The 10,337-nt window shown below is 39.5% G+C and overlaps 1 protein-coding gene across 1 annotated transcript; it reads left to right on the plus strand.

Annotated features, from left to right (window-relative positions):
* The first annotated feature begins 1,829 nt into the window (after nucleotides 1–1,829).
* mdka (midkine a) lies at nucleotides 1,830–10,017 on the plus strand. Its single transcript, XM_027023199.2, has 5 exons — nucleotides 1,830–1,974; nucleotides 7,033–7,115; nucleotides 7,406–7,573; nucleotides 7,901–8,056; nucleotides 9,230–10,017. The coding sequence occupies exons 2-5, from the start codon at nucleotides 7,034–7,036 to the stop codon at nucleotides 9,256–9,258; spliced, it is 435 nt and encodes a 144-aa protein (XP_026879000.2). The 5' UTR covers nucleotides 1,830–1,974; nucleotide 7,033; the 3' UTR covers nucleotides 9,259–10,017.
* Nucleotides 10,018–10,337: the final 320 nt, after the last annotated feature.

Below are 10,337 nucleotides of genomic sequence, written 5' to 3' on the forward strand. Positions count from 1 at the left end.
TATTTGCTATGAAATTACATTTTTGTAAAGTTGTTAAGATGATACCCTTGAAAACATGAATGTTGTTCTGTTTTCTATGCCTTTGAGGGGGATTGTATATTAAATTTCATTTTAATTCTGACTTCTTGGGGGATTGCATTTTAGATTCAGATTACAATATTTATGGCATGCATGTACCTGTTTATTCCAATAATCACCATGCAGTAGGTGGTGAGCGGGCGAGTGTCAGGTTAAACACTCCCAGTGACATGCAGCTGTCTGCAGATAGACCAATCAGTGCTCTACATCTTAGTTTGTTTAGTGTCTGCATGCCTCTCTAATGGATCACCTATAAGTGGGGAACAGAGCATGAGTGTGAATGTATACATCACATCAGCTCACCATGCACTGACTGAGTTCTCAAATGTAAGACGAGATTATCTGAAGAGATTCAGAATAGAACTAGCAGCATTTACTGCTGTGATCCATGTGATTCTGAACCAAAGGTGCTGTGTATGAGTGTACAAGTGTTGATCATTTGATATTATTCTAACAGGATCAGATCAGAGAGGTTCTATCCAGCCATGTGATGTGGAATAGTGGTTAGACTGGAGGGCATGGAGCAGATCTTTCCTCATCAGCAGGCTGCATGAAGCAGCTGTTAACCAGACCCCATCTAAAACTGTTTTACCATGCTCCTAACATTGCCCACCACCACTCGCTCACCCGCAACTCTTCATACCTGCTTTTCTTTTTGCAGCCTGTTTTTGGAGCAGGGGGACAAATCAGTCTTTTGTTACCTCACCTTTTCCAATACTGGTTGCTTGTTTTCTGGAGTGATGCATAATTCCATAAAATGACACTTCAAATTGTGGATAAACATGAGTTGTTTTGGCTGAGGGTTTTGCTTTCTTTAGGTACAATGAGCTTCTGCCTCACAGAAGATAATTCTGTCCAAGATGCTTCACACTGTGGTTTTCCTCAACAGTAATAAAAATATATAATGTTTATAAAATGGCTGAAAACTACTTTATCAAGAATAAATTTTATTGATTAAGGGACAGTACCAGTAGGTTGTCATAGATGTTTTACATAACTTCAGCATTAGTTTTCATCATATTTTTTCAAAGGAACTGCACTTTTTCTTCTTTTAATGCATTTTATAAATAGGCTCGTCATTATATTTTGTACATCCTACAAGACATATCAGTGGATGTGTATTTATTCACTTCAACTAAACCTGTATGGAATTTTTAAATCCAAAAGTAAAGAAAAACCCAGTCACTCAGGTTTAACCCTGTGTACTCCATGCTCATCAGTCCTCATTCTTGTAATTATATTTAATGTTATTTGTAATATAGTTCCAAAATAATTCAAGTAAGATACTGAATAATATGCCTTTAGCTTAATACCTAAAAAATAAGCCTGGTGTTTAAGAGTTTAACACACACACTGCTTAGCAGTGGTAAGATGCAAGGACACATCTGCTGTGCTGCTATGTGCTCCAAATATCATTAGTCATCAAGTTTCTGGAAGCTTTCTCTGCCTGGGAGACCCACCCATTCGTTCACATACAGGAATAATTGTTAACATGTCCTATACAGATACCAACTTCTTCATTGTCTCCTCGGTGGCATGTGTTTGTGGGTGGGTGTTGTTATTAAAAGTTTATAAAAAGAAAAAAACTTAAAAGTAAAATTAGATGCGGCGTGCACTACTCAAAATCCAAAGCGTTATTCACTAGATAAATGTATGCGATTGTCCCAAAGTTGCAGCCTTAGCACCCCAGCTGAATGCTGGACACGTGGCGTGTGATGTCACGAGGGGGCTAATTTAAATGTGCCCCAGGGGCAACTAGATCGTACTAGTCTGTATTTGGGGAACAAAGAGCCCGTGCAGTCAGGGTAGGCAGAGATTGGGTGTCGGAAAACAACTGACGGACATAAGGTTTTCTCAGTACTGTTACTGTGTGTGGACTTGGACCAGAGTTATCGAGTAAGTTTTAAAAGTTCGGTTCGTTTTCCACATACGACGTAACAAAGAAACAGTGTTGGGATTTTCTGTTTTGCCACACTGTATGTTAATTTACAAATTCTCGAATTCTTACGGCAAAGAAAAAAACTATTATGGTAAATTCTAAAACTAGTTTTAATTTTCAGAATAGCCTATGGCAAATTATTATTCATATTTTCACTCCTCAAGCCATCGAGTCTACCGAAATCAATAAATAAATGTACATATGTATTAAGTTTCTATTTTCGATTAAGATGACATTTTCACTTAGAGAAAAGTGTTTCTCTTTTGAGGCATTAAGAAAGACAAAAGGCAAAAGTTGTCCACTAAACACATGAATAACTACGGCAGAGAAGTGACATGATGACAGTTACGTTATTATTGCCATTTTGGCTTGATGTCTTTGAGAGTTGAATAGCTTGTGAAGAATATACATCATGTGCGTGTTTAAGATACGCTTCCCCATGAAACAGGTTTCATCTCTCCCGCTAATGATTTTATATTACGGTATGGGAATAATGCTTTTACATTTTTAATCGTGTCTGTAGTTTTGCTGTTGAGATTCTATTTTTGAAATACCCTATATGTATCACGTTCAGTTTCCTTCAATTAATGATTATTACACATTTTAACAGAGATAAATACCAATGTACATAGTAGCATAGTTTGGGATAAAGTCATTTGGTTTAGTTTATCTCTGAAGCTGGCGGTGTCCTGTGTGAATGGATTGATTCTATTCTGTTGGCCCTCAGAGAGCGCGTTTGGGTGCCACTCCACTCCTTCTGCGCTACTCTCGGCTAAGGTGTATTCGCTTTCAAAAGATTGCATTTTATGCAAGGGTGCGACAATTTACTTTAAAGAGCAACTTTTCTCTATTTTTTAATTGTCAAGGTTTCCTTTCACCTCCTTTGCGTGGGATTGCTAAAAGAGGAGCTCGTTGAGTGCCGAATCACACAGAAGGCTGATATAACGTACCAGAAAGATGCAGTTCTGTCATAAAAGAATGGTGGACAAATGCATCAGGGATCCTAAAGGACTTTGTTCTGGGTTTATTCTGTATAATAAATGTTATACAGAACAGCTTTGTTATTAATTGTTTATATCTCAGATTTGTTATTACTGTTTATATCTCATATGAAAAGATAATATAGTGTGTATAGTTTCATGAACATAGATATAGATATCATGAACAGTGACTGTTATGAGAAGTTGAACTGAGTCTTGGAAGTACTGAAACTACAGGGCTGGTGCTGGAATAACATTAGTGCTTAAGCTTGTTTTCTTAGAATAATTAGCATAATGACCTCTCTGTACAGGGAGAGAGAGCACATTGTTTACAGCAAATGTGGAGTATGAGTCCATTTTTCAGTTACTCTGGTGGCTCCATTATCTTTCTTAAGATAAGAGTGTGCTGCTTCGTGTGTGTGTGTGTGTGTGTGTGAGAGAGAGAAGCCTACTGGTTCTCATAGACCAGAGAACATTTACCCAAACCTGCCAAGCTTTTTGAATGTCTTTGTGTGTGTTTGCACAAATGTGTGTTTACATTTTTGTGTGTACTCAGGACTAACGATATGGAGGAATGGTACCAGTTAATCACAGACAAGATCTTCATGAACTGTGGTAATAAGATTGCTGCAACAGCTGGTTTATGTCTGCGGTCTATTTCCCGCTGCCCAGACTCGTCTCTTTCCTTGCTCATTATGTCTCCCTGCGTCTCGTTGGTGGTCATTTTTTTAGAGCAGTGAGCAGACAGGGAGAGCAGTCTGCTCTCTCTTTAGTAGAGAAGGCCTTTGCTATTAGAACATGCTGTGTTAAGCTATTTTTCTTTGCCAGCAAATCTACGTTTAACCCTTACGGCTGTCACCATGCATATTTGCTTCTAAAAATTCATGGGAGCATTTGACTTAAGTGAAGTCTTGACACTTGAAGTAAAATCTTATTGGCAGTGAGAAAGGGTTTCATGCCTCTGGTGACCTCTTTTTAGACCCAAAGCCATCCTGAAGAGCATACAACAATGCCATCTGGCCCAAACCTAGCAAACTAGGTCATATCTTTGTGTTATTTACTCTGGCATGTAAGTGAGTTTTCATGCCAGCTAGCCATGCAGAATGTTTTATACACACTAATCCACAAAGGTTCCTATGCTCTGAAGTAGAGGAAAAAGAAATTGGGAAAAGAAGATTAGAGAGAAGTAATTGTGCATGTGTACACATGTCCATCTCATTTTGTCTGAAAGGAGTACATGTCCAGTTGGCTTGCATACCTCTCTTTCTGTGATAATAGTGTGTGTGTTTGTGTGTGCACGATGTACATACTGAGTGCAACCCAGACACACATACACACACACACACACACACACACAAAACCAACCAACCCTATTTTTGCTTCCAGCTAAGATGGAGTTCAGGATATATGAAGCAAAAGAGAAAAATAATGGTTGGTTATTCTTATATAAAACACAGGAAGCAAGAAGGTGAGAGTGTGAGGAGAGCAAGGTAGTGGTTGTGGGATTAATTTAGGAAAAAGGAGAAAATGAGAGAATAAAAGGAATTTTGAGACTTAGAAAGGAGGAATTGGCAAAATAATTTGGGGGCCCAGAGAAAGGTAAGGGAGTGAGAGCTTTAGTCAGGCTCCAGTGAGCAAGTAATACTTCGTTAGTGTTGTGACAGGAAGTACTAGATTTAGTGGGTCAATAGAATATATTTATTGACTCTTCCAAAGGAGCACCAAGCATTAGCCTTGATGATTACTGGGAAGAGAGGCTTTTGATGTCTCTAGCTAGCAGAAGCCAAAAAGGTTTGGTGCCACAGTGATTAGAGAGGTGATGGAGCATTTTCTGCTGGAGTAGCCCTTTAATTAGGAATTTAAATAGCAGGCTGGGAAAGGGCTGAGCATCCTGCTGGCTGGGGCCAAAGGTGAGAGCACCACTCTGCTATTGTTAAAGTATCAGCCTACCATGCCGAAAGGGTCAGTCGTGACCAGTGAAAGCCTGCCGTGCCGAATGACCTTAAGGGGCAGTCATGACCAGCGGCAAGGAAAGTGTTTTGCAGGTAAGTGGAGGTGAATTAGATGGAGATGGGGCACCAGAACTGGATAAGGTTGCTGGAGAGGGAGAGAGAGTTCAGTTCTATCTTTCAGTCTTTTTTCAAGTCTCATATTTCCTTGACAGTTTTTCCCCAGTTTCTTACACCTAGGCACCACCTTGGCAAATGAAAGTTTGTGAAAACAAGCATCAACACCGCTAACCAACTGACACATGCATCAAAATTGAAGTGTATTTTCAAAACCTTTTTATCCTTACATGTACACTTAATACCTAACTAACATTCCTAATAATTAAATTACACATATAGAGAACAAACAAATATCTCTACAATTTACAAAATGATTCAAAATGTTCCTTAAAGCTACAACTAAATACTACTGAGCAGGTTTTGTTGATAATGATTTAGTCTGGAGACAGAAGTGCAGTATAGTGTGCTGTGTTCAGTGCTGTTCCAGGAGGAATTGTGTCCAGCAGTGGCAAGTCTGTCCAGCTTCAATGATTCTCCCCTCCCATCTTCCATCACATGACCTGGTCATTGCCATGGAGATATAAGTCGTCGCTAAAGTGTGCACTCATTCTGTCAGAAACACACAGTTCTGAATAACAGCACTATGTGGGAGTGATTTTAATCACTTAATCCACGTGAAACACAGTGACTGTGTGTTCTTGGAAAACTTGATAACACTTTACTGATGGGCACTGTATTGAAGGCTACACTATGCCTACATAAGCCCTTCATGACAACTGACATGTTAATTTTTATGTCTAGTCGATGTAACTGTAATGACAGATGTTTGGTGACATTAGGACGTGTCATAACACATGGTGAGGTGAAATGACATTATAACAACTGACTTTGCAGCTGCCATGTAACAGTTATTTAGTAGAAATTGTGACACTGACCCTCAGTTAAAAAATTACATTTAGCAATGTGAGTGAACTATGATATGCTGGAACAACACAAGATCTGGAAATAATGGCCCCCAAACAGCAAAATGTGTTTTAACCTGTAGATTTTACCATTTAAGTGAAATTGTTTTATTTGGGGAAGGAGGGTTACTAAGCCCAATCAACATTTCAAGTTGAAAAAATGGTATAAAATGGTGTTTGCTGAACAAAGCAGGCTTCTGACTCTACTGAGTGTGCACACATCAGGGAATACTGATATAGATGTGCAACGTTTCACTGGAAGTAGAAGTCACTTAGCTAGCTTCCTATATAAATAAGTTAATGATTTACCTGCTAATGATTGATAATTAATCTTACCAGTCACTCATCAATAACAGATAATGAAAAGTAAAGTCACCACTTGACAATGACAATTAAGCAATGTGAAATGCATTGAACAATATTGGTAGATATAGGTTATGCTATGTCATTTCACCCCAGACAGTGACATGAAGCATCCTAATGTCACCAAACACTTGTATCACTTGACATAGATGTTATTTAAACTTGACATCAAAGTTGACAAATGCAGCTTGTTGGATAAAAGCATTTAGAAATGAGTATGTATGTCAGTTGTCATAAAGGTCTTATATAGGTGTCGTAGCCTTCTAAACAGTGCCCATCAGGACCATTTACCGAAAACCACAAACTCCTTAGAATGCAACTACCACATTCATCAAACATGGCACCAAGTCTGTACATACATGCTTGCACATTTGCACAGTACTCTTCAGAGCTTGGAAATATCAGAAACTATCAAGGAGGAATTTCTTCTACCTTCTGCTATCTAAAGCACTTTGTTTTGAAGAATGGAGGAACTGAATTAAATCTGAGCTTTTACCTTGTGTAAGAAGTTGAAGAAAAAAAAATCAGGATATGCGGTACTCACAGTCTGCTCTGGGGTCGAGTGTATGGGCCTCTTCTCGAAGCTTAGAACTGTAAAAATGTGAGATTCACAGAAACATTGAACTCAATCAAATCAACAATGTTTGTGTTTGTCTTTGTGTTTATCTGCATGTGTGTCTGTGTGTGGGTGTGTCTTCCAGGATGCGTGGCTTGTGTTCCACCCTTTTCCTGCTGCTAGTGGCATTAATGATTGTCACTACGGAGGCTGGAAAACATAAGAAAGGTGACCTCATCACTTAATGCCACATATCGTTATCTCATATTAAATCAGATTTAACACAATAGGTCACCACAAAAATAGCTCCAAATCCGATTCTGAAGTGCATTTTTTTTTTACCATGACAAGGCTCTGGCTGCTCATACGATAAAACTTTATGTAATAGTTCTGTGGCAGAACAGGTTAAAACAGTTATGAAGAGTTTCATCAGATTTCACTACTGTGCTACATTGTTGTAAAAATTAGGATGTTAAACAAGTGTTGGCATATGAAATCGTTACCCTATGCTGTGGTAGAGAAAGGTAAAAGAGCGAAGGGGAAGTCTGACTGTACAGAATGGAGCTATGGCAACTGCATGCCCAATAAAGGCAACTGTGGACCTGGCCTAAGGGAGGGCACCTGCGATGATCAGACCAGGAAGCAAAAGTGCAAAGTGCCCTGCAACTGGAAGAAGCAGTTTGGAGGTGAGTTCCCTTATATCAGCTTCCCTTACACTGTGTCATAGACTTTAAAGTCAGAATCATTTGAATAATGTACTATATACTAATGTGTTATATACTAATATACTACATACCATTTTACTGTACTATACTATATAACTTCTAAGGTCTGGAATTCAGCTTTGTCTCGTTATTCTGTCTATAGGCTTGAATTCTAAAGCAACATTGTGTGTATATGTATGTGTGTGTGCATATGTGCATATGTATTTGTGTGTGAGTGTGTGTGTGTGTGTGTGTGTGTGTGTGTGTGTGTGTGTGTGTGTACATTTGTGTGTATATGTATATGTGCAGTTGACTGCAAGTATAAGTTTGACAGCTGGGGTGAATGTGATGCGACTACCCATACCAAGATCCGCACTGGTATCCTGCTGAAGGTTTTCCACCAAGCCGAGTGCCAGAAAACCATCACGGTCTCCAAACCTTGCTCCACCAAGAGCAAGTCCAAAGGTAAAACCAGCTAAACAAAAAACACTGTTTTGTTTGAAAAATTTTTAATTACAATTGTAACTTCTGGACATATTGGAAATGCTGCTGGCTGTGCAGTTTTGTTTGTTGAATGGTAAATTTGACATATTCTAGATCATAGGGGAACTAATAATCACACTAACATGTTACTCTGTCAGGACCTCTTCCTGTTTTTGGTTGTTTCTAATTGCTTTTGGTTTGTTTTGAAAAGCTGTTTCCTGTGTTACCATAAGACTTAGCAAGTTTAGTTGGGCTTTAGAATGAACATGAAGCACTCTCACTCTCCCCAAGTAGACAATCACGGTCTGTGCGTGTTAATTCGGCCTGTGGTAGAGGCTTTTACGCATGAGTAATGCGAGCTTTTTGTCTTTGCGGGATCACAAGGTCCTCTGTGGGTGTTTTGAGTAGGTTGATGAATCGATGATGAGCCAGAGAAGCTGGAATGGAGAGAGGAAGCTCAAAAGCCCTGCATGCGCACAGTCAGTGTGACAGCAGAATGCCAGTTTGGTGCTGATTTTATGAGAAGTTTTGTTGGAATCTTAGACCTGAAACAATCATATCAAGACACAAATTTATCTTTATCCCACTAGCATTCTAATCTTTGTCATGTACTCCCCAAATTGGTTCAGTCCAGAAGTATAAAATGCCTGGTTTACTTAAGACGGGGCAAATGTGAACTGTCTCTTAGCAATTATCATGTTGCAAGGGGTTATATGCAATTGCTTTTAACAACCCTATATTCAAGACATGAACAATGCATGCTTTCAGTTTTCTGCTGTATGATCATTCACTGTGCTATAATGACAGCCTGAACTTCATACACAATTGCCTAGGCCTGAGCTCACAACTGGGTGTTAATAAATTCCATGATGACGCCATGTTGGGAAGACATTGCATGCATTCAGTCCATCACTGATATTAATACAGTATGATTATAGTATGATTCCACACATAAGACAAAGAGGAGTTAAGTTATTTGAAAACAATGAATGTTTAACAAAAGAAGAATTTGAATGCAGCTGCAGACAGATTGCTAACATGGCCTGCTGGTATTCTTAGCTATGGTCTCATTCACCATGTGCCACTAAGTGTAACTGAGGCTTCACTATCAGGGCTATGAGCTAAATGAAACTTTGTGTTCTATCTAATCACCAGGCAATAAAGGCAAGAGAAGAGGAAATTAGAGAGAGGAGGATGCAGGAGAGGAGGGAGGAGTCTTTGTGAGAAGACCAGCACCCTAACCCCCAAGCCCCCAAACCCAGCCCTCCAACCCCCAAGTCCCCAAACCTAGCCCTCCAACCCCCAGGCTCCCAAATTCCAACCTTCTAACCCCCAGACTCCCAAACCCAGCCCCCCAAATTCCAGCCTGCAACCCCCATCCCTCCAACCCCAGCCATTCATTCCTCTCTTGCGTTGTCTGCCGATTGAGTTTGAGACAGGATGTGATTGGTCTCAGGCATGAGAACTTTGGTCTTCACCTGTAAACTCACAAAATTCCCTTAGTCCATATTCTAAGAAACACAGGTATAGCAACAATGATACACCTGACATGCTGTATGAAATGGCTATTCCCAAGAGAGTGAATTGCTGATGTTTGGAGAAGACATTGCTGTCCCCACCCCTAGGGCACTCTGTGCATGATTACTCTGTCATTCTCTGACAAACATTATATTTCATATATGATGCAAGAAACCTTTTTTCACTTACCTATCCACACACACACACACACACACACACACACACACACACACACACACATAGACCAATCTGTGTGCTTTACTTCTATAAATCCACGTTTGTAATGCAGTTGTGTGCTAATGCAGTTATCTGAATCTGAATAGCAATTTGAGTAGTGTCTGTTTTGGAAAATCTTGGCTTTTTTGTAGGTTGAAAGTAAGAATCATGGAGTTGCCATTTGAAATAAAAGCTATTTTTAAAAGTAATTTTAATGCTGCATTGTCATTCATATACCAGAGAGAACCTTTGTTACAGTACAGGTTTTAGTGGGCAGATAACATTAAAACTTTATGAAAGTTGACGCCGGGCTGCACTGACAGATTATAAATTACACGGATTCACCAGCTTCCAAGGAAACCTGTCTCTGTGTGTGTGTGTGTGTGTGTGAGAGAGAGAGAGAGAGAGAGAGAGAGAGAGAGAGAGAGAGAGAGAGAGAGAGAGAGAGAGAGAGAGAGAGAGAGAGAGAGAGAGAGAGAGAGAGAGAGAGAGAGAGAGAGAGAGAGTAAGTAAGTAAAGACATTCTTTT

This window comes from Electrophorus electricus, chromosome 21 (assembly GCF_013358815.1).
Source record: "Electrophorus electricus isolate fEleEle1 chromosome 21, fEleEle1.pri, whole genome shotgun sequence".
Classification (NCBI taxonomy): Eukaryota; Metazoa; Chordata; class Actinopteri; order Gymnotiformes; family Gymnotidae; genus Electrophorus; species Electrophorus electricus.

Bases quoted from the DNA above. Each gene is read 5' to 3' on its own strand.
- mdka (XM_027023199.2), top strand. From the start codon at position 7,034: ATGCGTGGCTTGTGTTCCACCCTTTTCCTGCTGCTAGTGGCATTAATG. The intron at 7,574-7,900 runs GTGAGTTCCCTT...GTATATGTGCAG, and splicing joins CTGGAAGAAGCAGTTTGGAG to TTGACTGCAAGTATAAGTTT. The intron at 8,057-9,229 runs GTAAAACCAGCT...TCTAATCACCAG, and splicing joins CACCAAGAGCAAGTCCAAAG to GCAATAAAGGCAAGAGAAGA.